This window comes from Pogoniulus pusillus, chromosome 32 (assembly GCF_015220805.1).
Source record: "Pogoniulus pusillus isolate bPogPus1 chromosome 32, bPogPus1.pri, whole genome shotgun sequence".
Lineage (NCBI taxonomy): Eukaryota > Metazoa > Chordata > Aves > Piciformes > Lybiidae > Pogoniulus > Pogoniulus pusillus.
In genome coordinates this window covers 5059759-5081514 of record NC_087295.1, presented here as the reverse complement: position 1 = coordinate 5081514, position 21756 = coordinate 5059759, and the positions used below count along the sequence as shown (strand labels likewise).

General features: G+C 38.6%; 1 protein-coding gene across 42 annotated transcripts in view; it reads right to left on the bottom strand.

The window, feature by feature from the left end:
* CLASP2 (cytoplasmic linker associated protein 2) overlaps positions 1 to 21756 on the bottom strand; it is a 140701-nt gene that overhangs the window by 6402 nt on the left and 112543 nt on the right. For 21 of the 42 annotated variants that reach the window (XM_064169636.1, XM_064169639.1, XM_064169649.1 and 18 more), the window contains 10 exons: positions 20886 to 20949; positions 15583 to 15746; positions 14432 to 14510; positions 10890 to 11033; positions 6001 to 6144; positions 5474 to 5580; positions 4954 to 5107; positions 4004 to 4232; positions 1234 to 1427; positions 430 to 558 (listed from right to left, as the gene is read on the bottom strand). In XM_064169636.1, coding sequence (XP_064025706.1) covers positions 430 to 558; positions 1234 to 1427; positions 4004 to 4232; positions 4954 to 5107; positions 5474 to 5580; positions 6001 to 6144; positions 10890 to 11033; positions 14432 to 14510; positions 15583 to 15746; positions 20886 to 20949 — 1408 coding nt within the window. Of the gene's footprint in view, positions 1 to 429; positions 559 to 1233; positions 1428 to 4003; positions 4233 to 4953; positions 5108 to 5473; positions 5581 to 6000; positions 6145 to 10889; positions 11034 to 14178; positions 14230 to 14431; positions 14511 to 15582; positions 15747 to 20885; positions 20950 to 21756 lie in introns of all 42 variants that reach the window. The other 21 variants (XM_064169628.1, XM_064169629.1, XM_064169632.1 and 18 more) reach the window with 2 other exon arrangements.

Below are 21756 nucleotides of genomic sequence, written 5' to 3'. Positions count from 1 at the left end.
TTTCCTCCCCTCTCAGTTTGAAATAGACTATGACATGAGAGTATTTTAAGCATGAAGAATACACAGGACCAAAGTAATCAGGTAGGAAGTTACCAGGTACAGAAGCTCAGGATACAACGTGGGAACAGAAAATTTCACATCTGATTTTCCTAACATGCAGCTGAGCCATCTGCCATCTACTGAGATAAGCTGCTGTACAAAACCCAGTTTGCATGTCAATGAAGTAAAAAGGCCTCTGTAACTCTCTCCATCCCCTCTCCTCTCATTTACAGGAAGTCAAGAGACCAAATAACATGGTAACAGAAAAGGAGAGATGTGAACAAGACACACATTAAGATCTGACTGACTTCTCACACATGTTTTGGACAACTGTTTCACTTTGCAGTAATTTGTCATAGCATCAAAGAAATAAAGTAACTGTTTACTAACCTCCTTATGAGGATCCTTATGAGCTTCTAATGTCTTCATGATTGTGAGCTCTGCATAATTCTTGAACCTTGCTGGCTGGTTTCTTAGGATTTCTCTTAGAACTTTTAATGCCAAAGCTCTAATTGCATGCTACAGATTTAATATTAAAACAAATTAGTTACGTCTCTTCATACAGACAGACATTTTAACACCACTCAGCAACTACAAGTGCCTTTGATAATGGAAGAATACCAGATTGTACTTCATGCATATCAACAATGGATTCATACTGCAAACAAGTAAAGCTGAAAAGACATCTCTACTTCCTCACTCTTCTCAATCTGTCTTTTTGCAGGTAATTCGGGTAGCATATCATAAGCATATGCTAACCTGAGTTACTTACGCCACCCAGGAGTTATATCAAAACTAAGTGTTACTGTCATTTGGATCTTCAGTAGTTCCCAGCACTCTGACCCTTATAGAGGGCAATTACACAGCACTCAGTCTCTTCACGACAGGCATTACTGGTTTTAAATGCTTTGCCACATGTTTTGATAGTCTAGATGCTACCAGGGGCTATCAACAGACAAGCCTCAGATCCTGGTGAAAAACGTCTAATCTATCATGTGGGAATTGACAAAAACACTTGAGAAGACAAGAACACTCTTTTCGCCATCAGGGCATTCAGACTTCATGACATTCTTGCCTTTACAAAGCTGGTTTTGCCTTCCAAGTGTCTTTCCTATAAGCCACACAGACTACAAATGAAATGAAAGTAAACCATGTGCTTTGTTGACATTCTTAACTGGATTCATCTGACTTTACCTCTTTATCTCCAAGTGTTTCAAGCAGCAAAAGTAATATTGTTTTGAAGTGCTCATCCCAAACACCAAAAGACTCTTCCTGAGTTAACTTCATGAGCTCATACAGGGCAGCCTTTCTTTCCTCAACTCTCTCATTGTGGTTGGATAACTCTTTCAGTAACTCTGCAACCAGATCAGAATGGTCCATGGCAGGCTCTGTCATAAAGAAATACACAAACACAGTTCTCAGGTCAGGGCAAAGAAGTACTAATGCCTGCTGTACAAGTGGGGGCTATTTTCTAGGATGGCTGCTGTGCTTCCTACCATGCTTTTGGGTTTTTCTTTAGTTGGTTTGCTGGGTTTTTTTATTTTGAATGCCAAAGTGGTCTGCAAAACCTGCAATTTGGCTGCTACATTTTCAGTGCAGCCAACACTGCTGAACAAGCTTACAATCACTCAAACCCTCTTAGGAGGCTAGTGGAAAAAAAACCAGCAAGCTAGTTTAACACAGAAGTTTTTATGCTCACAATACCCAAAGTGATCCTTTCAAGGTTGATCTGTATACAAAATGCCACCTTTCCCATACAACCCTTCTATCCAACATGATAAATTTGTCTTTGTTAGCATTACAGAATTCTTTAGAGCTGATCCCTCCCCCAGTAGAGTAAATTCACTACAACTAAAAATTAGGGAAGTCCAAAAAAAAAAAGAAATTGTATTTTTTGGTGCAGTTTAAGGTAAATATAATAGTGTAAGGAGAATTAACTACTACAGAATACAATAACCTTAAAGAAGCAACCAAGCAGCAGCCATAACAGCAGCAAGAGAAGATAGCAGTGGGTGCAGCAGAAGCAGCAAAAGGGAAAGATACAAGCTCTACTTTCAGATATAAAGCTTTTGATGCTCCAATGAAATGATATTAACTTAGCTATTGTTGCCATTTTATGGCCTATGCCTGGAATGTTCACCTCTCCACTCAGACTCCAATACTCTTCCACTTTTACGTTCCTGTGTTGCCAATTTTTTTATGTCTGAGCTAGAAATGTAGCTCAAATTCCCACAGTAAGCCATAGTTCCACAGCAATATCTAGGCTGTGTGTAAATAGGGTGGAAAAGATATGCAGAAGAACAGTGCTTGGAATAAGGTAATTGAAATGGAAGCAAACCAAAGTTGTTAGTTTCACAGATTCCTGACAGCTGTCACCATGAAATGGCTCTGGATTTTACTTCTGATGAAAACAATGTTTTCTGTAACACATCTTTGCTGGATGACAGAAGCAAAACAGCCAGAAAGGAGGATGTTCATTTGTCCCCTGCTATTAAGAAATTTCTTTACTTAAAATCTGATTTTGATCTACACCTGCAAATGAAACAACAAAGAATACCAGACTAGGAAAGCCACCTACTATGCTTTAAAATAATGACAACAATGACACTTTTCCATCTTCCCAAGATACACTGAGAAATCCTAAAATGAAGGTTGAAAGCTTACAAAACAGCAGCCCAAGATCCAAGATTTTTAAGGGCTACATGAATAACTTCCCTGGTTCAAGCTGGTTTGTTTTGTTTTGGGTTTTTCTAAAAGAGAATGTTTAGTCAATAGAAAATGCCAATGTCATGTTTCAAATACAAATACATTACCATAAAAATACTTACCCTTTCACCTAACTTCCACACTGGCTTGATCCAGTTTTACTTTCTCAGTGTAAACATTACTTTCAAGTAAATTTATATTGGCAATGCTGCTACAGAATGTGCTACCAGAAGTATACAATATCCTTCAGTACTCATTTCATTTTTACTCTCAATTTCTACAAATAGCAGGTAACATAACCATGTCACTCAAAAGGCAGTATCACAGATTCACAGGATTCTGACCTTCAAGATTATGAAGTCCAACCTATAACTAACAAATAAACTAACACTACATGCAGGCATTTGTAAAAACCTTCTCACAATCAAGTGGCAGTGGTGATACATGTATTGCTAAGGTTAAATTCAGAACCTAAACTATAACATGGAAAAATCTCACCACCTTTTCTAGCACACTGTCATGGTCCAACAGTGGGTAACATGGCAGAAGTTAAACCCCCTTGGCATTCCAGCTGGTGCTGAGTGTGGCTGAGCTTCACTCCTGATTTATGCCTAGCTGGACCTTTAATGTGACTAACTTTACATTCTAGGGACAGAATTAAGACTCAGAGTCAAGTACCTAAAAGGGTTTATTTGGCTGACTGCAAATAAATACCATGGCAGTTGAGTGGTGATGGTCAGGCAAGACAGCAGCTACCTGCCTCTCTCTCCACCCCCATCAGGCAGTCTGCCAAGCAATCTTCTAAGCAGTCTTCTACAATTTCACACCTTGCCATCAAGCAGTTGCCACCTGCCCTGACTGGTCAGTAAAACATGTGCCTAAAGCAATCTCCAGGGCTTTTAAATGTGCCAGTATCCAGGGCTTCAAACCCTGCCCCTGCCTTCAGGTGTTTCTGCCACCTTCACCATCAGGGAGTCCCCAGGCTCCTAAGAACCAACAGAGCATCTCCAGAGTTCAGAGCCCCTTATTTCACCCCAGAGGGCCAAGTGCCAAACTCCCATAGAATCAAGCAGGTTGGAAGAGACCTCCAAGCTCATCCAGTCCAACCTATCCCCCAGCCCTATCCAGTCAACTAGACCATGGCACCAAGTGCCTCATCCATACAACAAACTATAACCCCAAATGATTTTCCCAGTGATCTTGAGCCTTATATTCATTTCCAGTCCCTTACATACACAAAACGCACTTCGAAGCTTACCATCAGGAAACTGCTCTGCATCATCATCAAACATGGCTTCTTTCAGAGCAGACTTATTAAACGAGCTGATGCCATCGGAATAATTGTAAGGGTTATAATCTCGCGAACGCGGGGAGGAGTGGGGAGGCATCGTGTTGAGTAAGGAGGTTTTGTTATCAAGAGCTGTCCGGCCTGTATCGCCCACGCCGCTTCCTGCTCGTAGGTCAACTATGCCAGAAGCACTGCAAATCTACAGGAAAAGAAGTATCATGAGAGCCTATGAAACACATCCTTGTGTTTTTCAACTGAACACATCATCAACTCATCTATACAAAACAAAACCACAAATGGCAAGAAGTCTACAGAGCAAGCATTTCCAACTAGCCTTCACGTAAGGCATCTTAGAAACAGTTCCTTAAACTTTCCTTTCCTTAAAACACTGCCAACTGTTGCTATTTCATGAGTTACTTCAGACTGTGTACACCTCTTTTTTTTTTTGGGTACTTTTTATACCTCAGCAGTTTGATGCTAAGTAATTAAAACCATGTTTAAAAGGGTAATTGGCAAACTCAACACTTCCATACAAAGAGAAGTTTAAACTACTGCATGTAGCACTGATAACCCCACAGGTTTTGTACAGAATAAAAAGAGAACTTTGGAAAAGCATAACTATTAAGCTGCAGACCTCTCAAAAATTGAACTCCAGTTGATTTTCAAGATAATCCATTTTTTTAATTGCTAGCAGCTTAAACATAGAAGTAGTTTTACATAGAAGTGTTTCAATTCCAAAGTGTGGTTCCAAAAAAAAAAAAAGGTGGTATTTTTCCACAGCTCTGAAGTAATTAGGAGAAATATCCCATTTCAGAAGTCATAGCATATAACCTTACTGAAAAAGGTGTTTTGCTTTGTGCAATAAATCAGTCACTGGCTTGGTTTGCTGATGCCAAGATGCCCTGTGTTGAAATACTCACCGAGTCACCATCATCTTTTTTGGACTCTCGTTTTACAGGCTCATTCATATCCTCCTGACTACGAAAACTGAAATTCTGAATGGCTTCACTAACTCCACGCAGAGAGCTGTAAATGTCTTCAGAATTCATATTTTCAGTGTCATAGTCAAATGCACTGTGGGCCACAGAGAAAGACATAGGAATTCAGAAGAATTTATTTTGTGACCCCATCATTTTAATTAACATTATCATGGAGCTATAGAAAGTCAAGAGGTATTAATAAAATCTTTAGTATTTTTGTTTTGGAAACAAGGAAGAAAAGTGGCTCTCCTCATAACAGACCTCTGTTACAGTACATCTTAGTAGGTGTGCTGCCACTGACAAGGAAATTACTGGGGAGCAGCTGGAAGGAGGGGGGGATTCTTTTTTCAGCATCTGGTACTCAGAATTCACTCCAGGCTTTTGCTTTTGGGGTTAGAACTTTGGGTAAGACGTGATGAAGCCTCAGATACAGAACTGTAGCAACACCACTCTACATTACCTTGGTGACAAAGTGTTCTGTGATGTATTGGTTGGGGAAGTGAGAGGACTTGACCAACTTGCTGGGGAACGTGGAGTAGGTCTTGTTAGAGGACTTCCCATTGATCCCTGGGGGAGGAGAGGTGAGAAGATATACTCCAGTAGCACTTCAGCTTCCCTTTTGACTACTACTGCATTAATTTTCTACTGCCCAGAAGCATTCAAAGAGCTTCCACTTAATCTCTTGGACTGGCTAGCCAATTACTAGTAACTTCAATCAGGTATAACTTTGAAATGTCTGAAGATAAACTACTCTTAAAAAGTACATTCAAACTTACTGAGTCACTTGGAAGCAACACAGAAATTACCATTCTCTGGTGGAAAAAGAGAAGTCATTCCAAGAAGTGCTATCTGCTACTAGGACAGAATTCTACATTTGATTTGGGTTCCCCCTCCACAACTAACCTTCTCTGTCTCACAAATAACTACTGAATGTCAGTTTGAGTTCCAAACACCAACAACTTCAGCAACCATAAGAGGTGTAGATACCTGACCACTGTTGCCTGTATTCCGGAGATGATTATGGAGAAGCTTTGTGGCTCCATCCTGAAATGTTTTTGGTAAAGCACCCAACAGCATTGTAAACTCTGGAGTGTTGAGTTCAAAAAGGGAAATCAGAACTGACTGTGCAGCCTAAAAGAAGAAAACACATTGAAGACAAAGTTTCTGAAGTAATTTTGTCAGCAAGCAATGCTATAATAAGTGGTAGTCATAAAATGCAACTGAAGTCTGATTAAGCTTGAATAAGGATGTTAACAGATGTGAACAAAAGCAATTTGCATCTGTTGGGAAGCTGAAGGTCAGATATTGATAAATCCAGGCACACAACAATGAATTACACTATCATTTTAACAACCAGTCTGGCAAAAATGTGCTCCTTACACCCCTAAGCACAGACCACTACTTAATAAAACAAGTACTGAAGGAATCTGCAAAATGGCTTTTAAGGAGTTTGGCACACTGAACAGATCTGAAAGGAACACAGCAGGCACGAACAAGCCTGCAACTCCTTCTCCTGGAAGTGGTAATTACAGATGGATAATCAACACTAGCATGGAAAAGGAACAGTTATCACTTTAGAAATTGAAAAAAACAAACAAATGAGCAAGACCCCCAAAAAAACAAAACCCAAGCAAGCAGATACCTTAATTTGAATGACATAGTCTTGATTTTGAGTCACGATCAAGGCATTTAATATTCTTTGTAACTTACCATATGGCCAAACTAGTTAATTAACCTTCTTCCCTCTTCCCACCCTGCTTGCTTTATCATTTTAAAAGATAGGCAAACAGAATGAGAAATCATTGAGCTGTCTACATATTACAAAGAAGAAAATTTAAAGATTGGAGTTTACAGCCTACTGGATGTAGATGTCCATTTTAACAGTTCATCAACATCATCCTCACCCTACACCATGTTTTACTACATATTTTTTATCTAATTAAAAACGAGCTCTTTCTTGACAAAGTAACACAGTAAGTTGCACAATGGTTTGGTTCCCTCTAGTAAAGCAATGTTCCATACATGACTTGGTAATGTCTGCTGAGTTGGCTGAACATTCACTGGATAGTCTAATGATCTAAACTAACAAGTACAATGAAAGGCTAGAGATTAAGTTCTCCACAATTAATAGTTCCTTTGCATTACAAAACTCTGATTGTAAGATTAACCAAGTACATCTAGGTTACAGAGCTCACCATCAAGGTCTGCCATGCACTGGAGAGAACCAGTGCTTCATGCTAGGCAGAATGACAGACAGCCTCCTTAAGCAGCAATATACTTCAAGCCAGTAGTTTTGAAAATTCTTTTAGACATTTATTCCCCCACTTTTGCTTCCAGGGCAATGAACTGTAGCATTTTTTAATTAGAAGTGGAAGGCCAAGGCAGGAGCACACATACCAGCACACACCACAGTGTGAAGTTCAATGCCAAAAATCCTAGCACTTTAGCCACAATTTATCTTCGCACACCTGTGACTGCCTGTTCTCTTGAACTTTTGTTCCCTTCTCCCTCCAACAGTCTTCCCTTCAGCACTTCCAATGCCCTATGCAACCTGTCTTCAGTGTTTCTCCTCCCTTATTTTTACCTTATGGCTAAGATCCTAGATTGGGAACCACTGGGTTAAAAATTGTTATTCAATCCCACAATTCAGCTACCTCTTTAATAAGCTCACGGTGAGGCCAGCTCGTCCTCCTTTCCTCTCCCTCCACCCTGATGTGTCTGGTGGGACCTACTTTATTGGGACAAACATGCCTGTTGTGAGGCCTCCAGAAGCTTTACATTTGAGCCTTTGGATGGCAGAGGATTGGAGCACTGAGGATTACAGATTTAGCTTTGGGTTGGGGGAAAATTCAAGGGGGTCGCTATGGATTTTGTATTTGTTTTGCATTCTCTTTCCAAATATAATTCTGTTTGCTCTCTAACTCATTTGAGAGAGTCTCATTCTATGAGCTCTTTAAAAACCATGACAGCTAGTCATTGAACAGAAACTGACACAAAGGAACACCAAAACAAATCCAGCAACTAAGCAAAGGCTTAGGAACTACACTGTCTCCATTCCATACCTCTGCATTTAAGATGCTCATAAAACAACACAGCAGACAATCCAAAGTCACCTCAGGAAACAAACCAATACCATCACATCTGCCCAAAATGAAGGACAACTTGTAGTATCAAAACTGGTATTTACATCATATTTTCAACTATCAGATCATCTGTTGCTTTTTTTTTTTCAGCCTTCACCAAAATAAAAAGGCAGCATTTTATTTGGAGGTTCCTTTTCTTCTTAGCATAACATGTCCTGATTTTAATCCAGTCATACAGATAACATAGAATTATATAACTACTGGGGCTGAAAGGGACCTCAAAGATCATCTGGTTCCAACCCCCCTACCATAGGCAGGGATACCTCACACTAGATCAGGCTGCTCTGAGCCACACCCAGCCTGGTCCTAAACACCTCCAGGGATGACGCTTCCACCACCTCCCTGGGCAATGTGTCCAGTGTCTCACCACTGGCAGACTTTTTCCTAACATCCAATCCTGAATCTACCCACCTCTAGTTTTGCTCCATTTCCTCTAGTCCTGTAACTATCTGACACCCTATAAAGTCCCTCCCCAGCTTTCCTCTAGGCCCCCTTCAGATACTGCAAGGCCACAATAAAGTCTCCTCAGAGCCTTCTCTTCAGACTTAACAGCCCAAACTCTCTCAGTCTGTCTCCATAGCAGAGGTGCTCCAGCCCTTTGATCATCCTCATGGCCCTTCTTTGGACATGCTCCAGCACATTCCATCTTTACAAGTCTTATGTTTTGGATTGTTTTGTTCTTAGAAGAAGTTTAAGAACATTCTGATGATTACCAAAAGAATTCTAACCTTGGAAGAAATCTAAGTTCTCAAACACAGAATTTTACCTTACAGAAAGAAGTCCCACATCAATGAACTGCACTAACGGAGTGCCCAACTTCAGACTGATCAGAAAAGGGTTTTTCATAATACCTACTACTGGAAATATTTTTACTAAAATAAACCCAACAAAACCAAAGAACAACCCCTGACCCAATTACACAGAAACACACTTGCCAACAACTCTTAAACAAATACATGCTGCATGCTACAAGCTCAAGGATAGCAGTCTGGAAACCCTGTTAAGAGAACAAAATATTTTACATCATCAGAATAATTCTTTTGACTACATCCCAGTGCAATTTTGTTACTAAAGGCCTCTTGGCAGCTGCCTCTAATAGTTGTGTTATGGAAAGGAAAAATAAAATGAGAAAACTTGATGTAATTCAAGTGTTCCAGGTGATTTAGCTCACTAGCAAATCTTTCCATGATTCAGTTACTTATTGACATAAAAATGTTTATTAGAGCTATGGAGCATCAGATAAGACAGTTTGCCACGTGGCTTAGTACTAAAACTTTACTGATTAAGAAGATAGTGCTGCTTCAATTCTCCTTTTTTATGGTCTTACACATAACACTAGAACATGGTACCAGGCAAGAAAGGTCCACAGAATATAACCTATTGCTTCTTTCTTGTACTCATGAAGTTATGTAAGGAACGAAAGAGAAATTCCAGTTGCAATATAAACTTTCTATTGCATACTGAAAACATGACAGATGTTAAAGTAGTAATGGAAGCTATTTTTACTTTGTTCTCTTCAGACTACAAACTTTAAACAATAAAGTTGCCTACATTCAAAACTTCATTGAAAAAGAAAAAAAGCAAAGGAACCTAAAAAGTTCAATTGTTGCAGCTCCTCAAACTGCAGAAATAAACAGAAGCAAAGGAACACAGGATTCACTTCTCTGTGTCAAAGATGCTTGCACTTACGAGCCATAATACAAAAAGACATGTTTAGCACCCAGTTAGCACGTTGATAATAGCAGCTAAGACAGCATGGCTGCCAATAATCAGAGCAACATAGAACCCTGCTCTATCAACATGAAAATATTTATGCTGTCTGTAATGGCAAAGACCATTTAGAACCCCTTCCAAAGACTGAATTTCTACATTTCTCATGATTACTCTGTACCTCTGGTCTGTCTAACCCAGATCTCAAGTAACTACTTCTCACAACAGCTCTGCAAATAGGGCAGTTTTGCAATGCAAAGGCAGCATTACAACAAAACTTTCATACTTTATTAAAGCACAGTGTCTTTTGTCTAAGCATCAACATGTATTTGCCTAGCTTTTGTTTAAACAGAGGACTGAAGATCCAACAGAGATTGAACTGAGCTTGCTACCAAACTTACCATTCCTGTTACCAATGCACTATTAGAATCACAGAGGGATGACCTCTGAAGTAAAACTGCATAGAAAATGCCCACTGAACAGACTTTAATAAGACAGTACTTGAAGCTAAGTTATTCCTTGCACTCTGAAACATATTAACACACATGAAAATACAACCCTCTTGAAGAGTTTCTTTATGTGCTACTTTTACATTTTATGAAAGTATCCTTAAATATGTAATATTAGGCAAAGTTTTACTCTGTCACTTCTGATACTTCATACAGGAAAATACTATGTATTTGCTGAGAAGGATGTAAAAGTACTTCTTATCTATTAAAAAAGTTTATTTTTGAAGAAAACCAGTTCTTATTGTTTAAGGAAGAAATATTAGCTTCTCTGATTTGGCAAAATAGAATCATAGAATCAACCAGGTCGGAAGAGACCTTCAAGCTCATCCAGTGCAGCCTATCACCCCACCCTATCCAATCAACTAGACCATGGCACTAAATGCCTCACCCAGTATTTTTTTGAACACTTCCAGGGATGGTGACTCCACCACCTCCCTGGGCAGCCTATTCCAGTGGCAAATCACTCTCTCACTTGGAATGTGCTGCAATTTAAAGCACAGGCTAACGACCATACCTTTCTAACATCTGAGCTCTTGGGTTCTGTGGTCCAGGTGATGATTCGAGACACTGCTAACCTAGTTTCACTGGAATTTACAAAATCTCCTGGGTCCATTTGTTGTACAAGAGTCTCTATGTATTTAAGGATTGCAACTTTGACCTGCAAAGAGAAAGAGGGTCAGGTGGACAATAAAAACGGTGTGCTGTCAGAGCAAATGTGCTCACAGTGTGTTCATTTTCCCCCCAAAACAACATTCTACTTATTTTTCCTCTACTCCAACTGAACATCTTTTTGGCATTGATATATTGATGCAAAACTTCATTTAACCAATCAATTTACAAATGGATAACACATTTCCTATTCCACAGACATTCAAATAAGAAGAGAATTCTCAGATTTCACTGGTAGCAGTTAAAAGATACAGAAATCACTGTATATTGCAAACCCTTCTATTTAACAACAAAAGTAATTACAAGTAATCTGGATTATAAAGAATTAAGAATTACTAAGAACTTTTTTGAAGAGCTGAAATGAAACATGATCATCATCTGATGAACCAATAATCAGATTCTGTAAGTTCCCCACTACGTAGTTAACCCTCAGCATTCTTTAATTCAACACCAGAGATGAACAGTCACTGTCTCTGGGGATCAACCACAAGAATTTCTCAACTAAATGCTAAAAAGGTATGGAAAATAATTTCTACAGAAGACTTAGAGATTTACAGAGTTCCAGTTGTGGCATGAGGACAAGACATGAGAAAATAACAACAAGAAAAAAGAAGAGAGGAATGTAAAGAAATAGATTTATACTTAAACCAGAAAAAAGTTGATCTCATAAGGATGCAGGAGCCTTGACTCTACCGTGGTCAGACTTAATACAATTGGGTAAAGAGGCTGTCAGATTGCCACATCCCAGCTGCCTGTCCTTGTTACTGGATGCTTAGGAACTGCCTCTGCCATTATTTAACCAAATGACTCAACTATACACCAGAGATGAATTCTGAAGTGGTGTCTCATCTCTCTGATTCTTTATCTTCATCTCATTGTTTGTTTTTTTCAATTCAGAAATTTTGATATGGAATTAGAATCTTCTGATCTACTGCAGCAAACTGTGTACAAACTGGTGTTTTCAAAGGAAAGAAGATTCAGAAACCTGGAATAAATTTGGGTCACAATGCTGAAATCAATTCTTCATTGAGTGGAAGCCATTTGATGGTCCACCCAAGAAAACTAGAAGTTATGATTGGAGATGCATTTCAGTACAACACCCGTCCTTTGGAAAGTACATGTTCTGCAAGAGTAAACTCAATAGATTATATCCCATCTGAAAAACTGGACTCCTATGTCCATCCATTTAATCAAAATAGATGAAACCTCTAAACTGTGTTTCAGCAGTTCACCACACCTACATGTAAAATAACAGCAAAAGCAAGTCAGAGAGATACAGGAAAATACACTGGGGCTGTCCCTGGATCTCTGTGTCAGATGCTTTTACTGGCTGCCTATCCAAATCCACCTCTATGGCCAGAAACCAGGACAAGTCACATGCAAAAGGGAATCATTCCATGAAGCTATCACTTATTATGGTGCTTAGGTGACATAGTCTAGTCCATGTGGTGGTGTTAGGTCACAGGCTGGACTAGATGATCTCAGAGGTCTATTCCAGCCTCAATAATTATGTGATTCTGTGATCTCTTCTCATATCTGACCATGTTTAAAGGATGCCTGCCTCTGATTTTTCTTGTCACAATGAACGCTGTTCCTCACTGTACCTAGCCCAAAGCTACTCCATGCAGCAAAGCAATACTTTATAGAACAAAAGCCGAAGACTTCAATAATGAGAGCAGTGCCCTAGGACTACCAATTGATGTCAGGCATCTGGGTGCACTGAGGATGAGATTTAGACCAAACATTCGCAAGTGTGGATAAATAGATAGCAACTTTACTGTCTGGATCCTGAAGTTGTAATTGACCTCATGAAGATGGAAGAGAGGTAGACACCACTTCATTCTGAAAAAAAATAAACTTATCTTCTCTTAAACACTTGGATTTTTTACTACCCCAAAAATCCAATTTAAATACCCTTATTTCAAACTAATAGGTGTTCCCCTACCACAACAGTTTTTACCAACACCTTGATTTCAGAAGTCTATCTAAAATATCAGCAATTACTTTCAGAATGTCTTCCCAATGAATATTTCTGAGTTCTTAATTCCTTCTAGGTAGCACAGTGAATAGCCTTGAACTCATCCCAGTAGGAGTCTGTATCTTACTCCAAATCTACACTCTCCACTGTGAAACAGAACATGAGTCTGTATGTAAGCAGCTGTACTACTGTATTGAATAGAAGAACATCTCCACTTGCAAATTCACCTTCCTGAGAAGTCAAGTAAAACAAAACCAAATTTGCTCTAAGGACTTAAACAACAAACTGATTTTCACTACCTCATTTGCTGTCTTCAAGAAATGACAGCAGTCCCCTTTTACCACAGCTCTAGGAAGCAACAGTGGTCAACACATCAACTGTCCTCAAAAGCTTAAAAAAATAAGTTTTACTGTATTGTAGACAAAAAAGGCACATTCATGTGACTTCAGGTTCAACATAACTTGGGGAAAGTCTTATTCTTGTACTGTGTCAAACTATCTTGTGCAGGATAGAGCAGGAAACACCAGTTACTATATGCTTGTTATTTCCCCATTCACATCACTTCTTAGGATTTGATGCATTTATCCTAAAATTAACTCTTTGGAACTGAGAATGTACTAAAGAACACATTTTTACTTCTCAGCCATGCTGCCAGGTTTATAGATTTTAGACTCTCAAGCAAAAATGTGTGCAATTACAAAGCAACACACTGCTTTCCTAAGTTCATGTGCCAAGAAGGGAGATGACTTTTAATACAGAAACTGAAGTTCATAAGACAATTCAAAGAAATTCATGACCTACCAGGTTGAACACAAGAAAAAAAAAAAACCCAACCAAACAAAACTATGAAACACACTTGGGAAATCACAAACATAACATTAGAGGAGACTTGATAGAGTGAGTTTGCATAACCAGCTTGGATGTTAGGCGGCCACGTTTTTGTTGCTCATTTTTTACTGTGCCATGGGTTTATTAGATCTCTCTTGCAGCAAACACTTTTACACTAGTGGAATGTTTTAAAACTGATCATCTGCATGCTTCAAGTTTCTCGCAGGGGTTAGTAGCAGCATACAAATGCATTCAAATAAAAATTATTGGAAACGCTGTAAGAGTTTGCAATAGGGTTAAGAATAAAGACAATAACTCAGACAAAAACCTTTGAGCTCCAAAAAGAGCGAAGCTGGTCCTGTAGTGCTGGCTTGACTGTCTGAAAGTTTACAAAAACAAAATCCACCAATTGAAAACCTTTCTTTTTTTTTGAACCTTTTAATTAAAAAAAACCCAAACAAACACCCAACAAACCAAACCAACAAACAAACAGAAACAAACAAATAAAATGAAAATATTAAAACAAGCAAATGTCTACCAATGAAAATTTTGGGTTGCACTGCAAGCTTGAAAATTCTTACCTTCAGACTAGGTGTTTGGGTCTGGTCAACAGTAAATCTCATTAAAATACTGAATTGGAGGTCATTTGGAAAAGACTCCCTGAAAAACAAACAAATTCGATTGTGTTAGACTACATGAAATTTTCCTTTAGTACCTGTTGTCTCAACAAGGGCACTAAATAAGCCCTCCCTTGTCTCAGTAAAGAAAAGCTTTAGTCCTTCTGACAGAAAAAAAAATATCCACCAGTTTTGTTGATGTATCTGACTTTCAGGAACATTCACCTAGCACATCAAGGACAAACTGGAGGTAATTCCTGCTTTGAAGCAATTATAGCTCGAACAGATAATGCAAGTAATAAGGAATGATATGGTAGCACTCTGACTTTAAATCAAGGCAATCCTTAAATTCCCATGCTGTACCACTGCTAAAGGTATATACCACATCTCTCTGCCCACTTCTCTGAACCCTCCTGTTTCACTCTGGGCTGTCCCTTTGCTGTTCCTCATCTGCATATAAGCCTTGAGGGCTCTGCTGCATCAATGAGAAAAGAAATGCAACATATTATACTCCCTCTCCCTGCAACAATGAACATGCTCTTCCCCAGACTTCACGGCACATCTGCCACACAGATTCAGCAGAGGCTTAGATCATTTACACTGCCCTTTACTTCAGAGAATGGAGGATGAGGAGATGCCAGATTGTCCAGCTCTACTCTAGCTTCCATTGGAAATAAAACTGTCCAGGGACGGGCAGCTTTGGTGCTCACCAAAAATCACATTAAGATCATTTTGGAAGCAGGCTACTAGTGAAGTTCTGGGAAAAGCAAAGGGAAGACAGAAAATAAACTCACTAGTGCTGTAACTCCTTAAAAGCCTGTGGACACTGAGAATTGAATATTGCAAGAGCATTTTTATATCAAATTAAGTTCAAACACAAACACTGCACCATGGCTTAGGTGAAAATTTTGGAATCAGTACTAGGGGACTCAAACTCTTTGATCTCAGAGCCATTTAGGGAACCAAAATGCTTAAGCAGTCAGGGTTACAAGTTCCATGATCTCTTACCAGCTCTGCACTTTGCCACAAAACTCATACTAGAAACAAAACCACAACCTGGAAGCAGGCTGAGAGTCTGGATTGTTTGAGTCTTGCTGCTTCTTGGAACTCAGTACCTGGTGACATCGAGTGCCTTCTGAACTTTTGCTTGTACAGACCCAAGCAAATCAGCACCCATTTTTTTCAGCAGCTGTGTCAGCAATACGAACAGCCAGTCCTGCAGATCTTCTTTATGGACCTGGATGAAGTCCACAAGCGTCTCCAAAAACATACTGAACACCTAAAAGGCAGAAGAAGATGGAAAGAGGGTAGGATGGGGCAAAAGAGGAAACAACACTGACGTATGCTGAACTTACAAACAAAGAAGAAAGCAGTAAGGGATTCAGAGGCAGAGAAAGGCAGTGTTTTGCAGCCAAGCAGGAAAAAAAACCACCAAAACAAAAGAGGAAAAAAAAAGAAATCTGTCTTGCTTTTTCATTGCATTTTGATACAAAAGTACATTGAAATGTTAGCCCACTTCTGGAGAAGTTTGATAATTAGATATTCCATGCAGTTTCATCAAGAAAAGAAATGCTTACTGTGATGGCTGGCGCAACCTCAATTTGTTCAGTAAATCTTTCTCTTTGTTTACCCTTTTAAGGTTTAGCACTAAGTTGATTTTACATATTCCTTGAAGGCTTAAAAACCCCTACCACTTCCTCCATAAAACAAAAAAAAAGCTGCTACCATTCTTCAGCAAAAAAAAAAATCATTGTAAATATCTGCATTGCTAAATATTGCAAAACCATGAAAGCTGGTCAGTTCCTTTACATAAAACATTTGTGGAACAGAACAAAATTCTCCTGCCATGGCAGGTATCAAAGCGTGAAATTACACATCCAAGGAAGGAAAAAAGCCACAATGCATCTTAGATCAGCAGGTGTTTGAAGCTCAGGAGTACTTTTGTCTCTCCAAAAAGATGTTCTCCATTGGGTTCAACAAATAAGGTTGAATCCAAATACAAATGGTGCTGAAAAGCCTGTATCCAGCAAGAATATTAAGTCTATTTATAGTAACCTCAGCAGTCAGACCAAGAAGGAGGACAAGAGGTAAAGCAAGGCATGACAAAGAGGAACCTCTGTTTAAATGGCATTTTTAGTATCTCAGTCATTTTATGGGTGTTTTCTTCAAGATGTGTGGTTAAATCTGTGAATGCTCTGTACCAGTGTGGCCCATGGGGTTTCTGTTCCTCTGATGAAAAAATGGGTACTTAAGCTGTAAATGCTACCTTTGTAACAGACAGGCACCTCAGCTCCAGCACACAGCTGGATGCAGAAGCAGAAGTATTGTTAAGATCCAAAATTACTTGGAGAAATATTGCTTCATGAGTGTTTTTGATACAGGTACAAGCCTGGAAATAGTTGCTGCAGAGGAAGGGATGGAACTTCATACCCTCCTGTGGTTGATGTAGCTTGGCACAAGGCCACATTCTGCTACTGTCTGTGAAAGAAGATGATCCCAAACTGTGACCATATCTCACAGCTGCAGAAACCAGTCCACAGAAGTGGACTTCACAGCACTGATCCAGCATGCAGGAGCTGACACACACTGCTGCATGCCTACATCACTGAGGAAATCAGATCTCTTTTCATATTACTCACACCAGGGTAAGTAAATTTATACCATAAAGTGGAAAAATCCATATAAATATCCTTAAAAGAAATGCCTCAAAAATTACAGTAGAAATAGGAAGCTAAATCAGATTGTTTATGCCAGGAAAGGCTGGATCAGATGATCCTTGAGGTCACTTTCAGTCTAGTATTCTATGATTCTTTCATAATATATTAAAGACCAGGGAGAATCTTTTGACAGACATCTTAAATACTAAAATACTGTCTTAGGAACTAAACAATACACATCCTATTCAAAATTAAGCTCATCAGGATGAGCTACTTAAATTTCCCTTTTGGGAAGATAAAACTACATTGAAAATTGAAGAAAAAAAAAATCTACCTCCTCAGCTAGATTTGTGTTCAAGTTAGAGGTTGAAAAATTTCCTTCCCAGCAGAAGAAAGATATTTTTATGCTTGAGTATAGAGATGTCTTCTGTACTTGGCTGAACTGTGACAAAACACTCTTTTGTGGGTGCACAATTGTAAGACTTAACAAAAACTAAGGTACTTTCTGTACAGTGAAGTGTTAAGCTTTTGGATTTCACAGCCTTAAAATAAGGAGAGAAATCAACTGGCCTTGGGCAAACAACAAAAATAGTTCTGCTGCTATGAAGGTTATTACACTGGTGGTCTGAAAATTGTTATTTAAACCCCTTCAAGTTAAACTCTACAGCTCAGCCGACTTCAGAAACTGTACCTGTATCTTGGGAATTCACAGACACTGACACATACTTCTTGCTCATTAAAACGTGCAAGCTGAACAAAACTGGTTACAACCTTTCAAAGTACTGTAGACTTCTTAGGACACTTAACACATGTATAGTGGTTTAAACTGAAATCATTATGAAGTGACTCATGACTGACTATGACAAAGGCACTTTAAAGATCCCGGGCCAATGATTTAGCTATGAAAATTTCATGTAAATGAGGACTGGATTTTATTTTCAAGGTTTGTTTGATTTTAGGTTTACCACAGTGAACATAAGAGGAAAATTCCACTAACTCAATTTTGTTGAGTTTATCTTTCTCAAGAAAAGAATCATGCTATTGTGTCTCAGGTCAAAGCACGAAGAATTTCATGTGGCTATAAGAGCATATAAGGTAGAGGATGACTTTGGAAATGGAAAATGGAACTGGACTAGCTGTATGTTGAATGATGTATGTGGGTACTGCCATTTTTGCAGCTTCTGTATTTATGACTTGAAATTCTAAAATCAAGCATCTGAAGCCGAAGCTTTGAACAATTTGATAGTGGAAAAAAAACAAACAAAAGAGGTATGAAAAACCCTACAGGTGATCTATCTACCTTTCACATGAGTTATTTCAGATGTGCCAACCACCACAATATAAAGCAGGAATGCATAACCAAACAATGTCAGTTAATTAGTAGATAAAGCACATCTCGAAACTTTACCACACAAGCTACATCATTGTATATAGCATTTTATGATTGCAAAAGGCTTGACACTGCATGAACTCGTTGGGGAGGGAAGAAAAATAGAGAAAAAGGGTTAATTGCACATTCATGCAAGTAAGGTTAGGCTTCCAACGAATATTGAACCAACTTACTCTCTAAAGAGAGTTCCAACACAGGGGACAGCATGCAAAACGAAACAAAAAAAAACACCAAAAGAAAACAAAACAACAAAAAGGGGAAAAAAGATAAAAACACACAAATTAGTGGCCATCAATACAAAGTTCCTGTATGGAATATAAACCAAAAGAAAACAAAACAAAACAAAAAGGTATTTCAAAACTTCTATGATAAATTTACTAATTTTATTGGGATACCAGACATAGGTAGAAGTAAACACTTGGCACAGCCTTCAAATCCTTCTCCCATTTTCTCCTCCAATTGGTATCACTCTTTTTCTAAGCCATTCCCTAAATCCAGCTACCATGTTAAAGCAAACTTAAAAAAGAACAAACCAAGAGATGACAGAATAATTGCTACAGATACTTGAAAAGAATCTAAGAAGAGAATTGTGTAGCCATACATATGTGATAAAAAATTAACCTCATCAACTGTTAACACTTAAAGGATCCTCCCGATAAGAACAGGACAACTCCTAATAGTTTGGCCACACCAAAAGGCAGCAAAGGTCTCAGTGATGGGAACAGGTGCACCACAACTGCTACAATACAGGCTAAAGTTTGGAAATCAAAGCAACATTATTTTATGTGTAAAAATGCCCAGTAAAGAAAACAATCGAGTGCAGTAATAAAATGTAACATTCCAAATGGCTTTAAGGAACACCAACATGCTCTTCTGACACACACAGCTACAGTCTGGAACATATTCATTATCATTTCCTTGCTCTCCCACTACAAAAAAATTCTCCAGGGTAGTTGTGATGTATGCACAGCTGCAATACAAGAGCAAGCAAAATAAACCAAGCTGCTATTTGCAATTTGTTGTTATTTGATTTCCAACCGAGTCATATTTCAACACTTCATTGTCTTTCCTCTCCTCTGAATTAGCTGTTCTTCCTATGTAATGTTTTCTTCAGTTTAACTGCTTGGATTTAACCTTCTCTTCTGGATTTCTGCAGTCTGTGAGCAGCTTTGGTGTGATGTTCTTATGAGGGCAGGTTTCTTCCAAAATACATGGTGACACAGATAGCAGCTAAAATACTTTTTCCAGAAGGAAAAAATAATGACAGATAAATGCTAGGTTAACTTGTCCTAACTTCTCACTCTGTATTTAGTTTTCCACTGCAGCAATAAGGAAGACTTAATACTGTTGAAAAAGTATTGCCATAATCCAAGCAGTTTTTCAGAATCTTGCTGGGAAAAAGACAGTACTTTAAAAGTAATCACTTTGCTCTGATTTTTTTCTGGGCTATCTTTTTTCAGTTCTGAAACATGGACACAAGATGAGACAGGATCTACTCTACAGAAAGGTAAAGTTCCATACAAGTCTAAAAACTCAAACAATATATGAAGTTATGTGTTTTTAACATGTTATCATCTTAACTTCATCAGCTCCTTCATAAGAACTTTTGCTGTAGGCAATAACTGCACCTACAAAGCTTACTAGAACCCAACTCCCACAAAAATTGTACAAACTCTATGAAGTAACTCAGAGAGACTGTTATGGTCTTAGAAAACAAGGATTACTCTTCTTGATGTATCATCCATACTGGGTCTTTACCTAGGTAAAATGAATAGAGCATTGCATTTACCTTTATAGTGAAATACTGTCTCCACCTTACTGAATACCAACATTAAATAACATTATCAGTCTCAACTGCCAGCCCTATCTATGCCACTTGAAGAAAACATCTTAAGCTATGATAAAAAAAATCACCATGCAAAACAAGTAGCTACACATTTGGTACAGTTGACTCATGATGTATGATTTAGACCATTTTCTCTATCACTGGAATGACTGCAGCACACCCATTTGTTTCTAATTGAGAAAAACTCCATTACTCACATGAAAATGGCCTCTCTAAGCCACCTGCCAACTGAAAAATACTTACAAATTTTGAGCACAAACTTTTGGACTACTTCAGTGCATTTTACATGAAAGTAACCTTTACTTTATTTCAAATATCCTGAAAAAGAGATGGAAAATTATCTTGTTCAAAACTGCCAATTCAACTGATTGAAATCTGATCCTGTTAAATGCTCACAGAACAGAGCTTGTCAAACTTCTGCAGTTGACATATTTCACCACACTTGGCTTTCCATGAATTTACATTTTCAAACACAACTGCCATTTGCACAAGGATTTACTGAAAGTAAGAAAAACCTAAACATACCTTACTGTGAGGATCAGCAAACATTCTTGTGAAGATTTCACACAACCTTTTCAACTCAACACGACTGTCAAAGTGACAACAATACATTAGTCAGCTCCTCTGCTAGTAATATCAGAACACTAATGCATAGAAACCAGTGAAAACAACTGTAAATATTGAGTCAAAACATCTAGTAAACAAAAGAGAGAAAAACATTCCAAAGACACGGATCAAAATGTAGTAAATTTTGTCTAAAATGAGACTTTTGACCTAGAAGTGTCTCTTAGAATCACAGAATCAACCAGGTTGGAAGAGACCTCCAAGATCATCCAGGCCAATCTAGCACCATCAACTAGACCATGGCACTAAGTGCCTCATTGAGGCTTTTCTTGAACACCTCCAGGGACAGTGACTCCACCACCTCCCTGGGCAGCCCATTCCAATGCCATTCATTCTCTCTGCCAACAACTTCCTCCTAACATCCAGCCCATACTTCCCCCGGGACAACTTGAGACTGTGTCCCCTTGTTCTGTTGCTGGTTGCCTGGGAGAAGAGACCAACCCCCATTTGGCTACAACCTCCCTTCAGGTAGTTGTAGACAGCAATGAGGTCACCCCTGAGCCTCTTCTTCTATGCTATTCCTGACTATTTGAACAGAGCAGAAAATGGAAAAAAAAAGCAATTCTTAGTAGCTGGTAGTGAACAGTTTCTTCTGCATACATAACAAATAAAAATAATAATGGGAAACAAGTTGGAAGATAAATAGAAATATAGGTCTTGCATCAATACTAGATATAAACATGTTAGTGCTTCTCTACACTGCAAAACCCCTCTTGGTTTTTAACTGCATTTCATAAACTAAGGGGTTTTTTTTAGCAGGTCCTATACACTG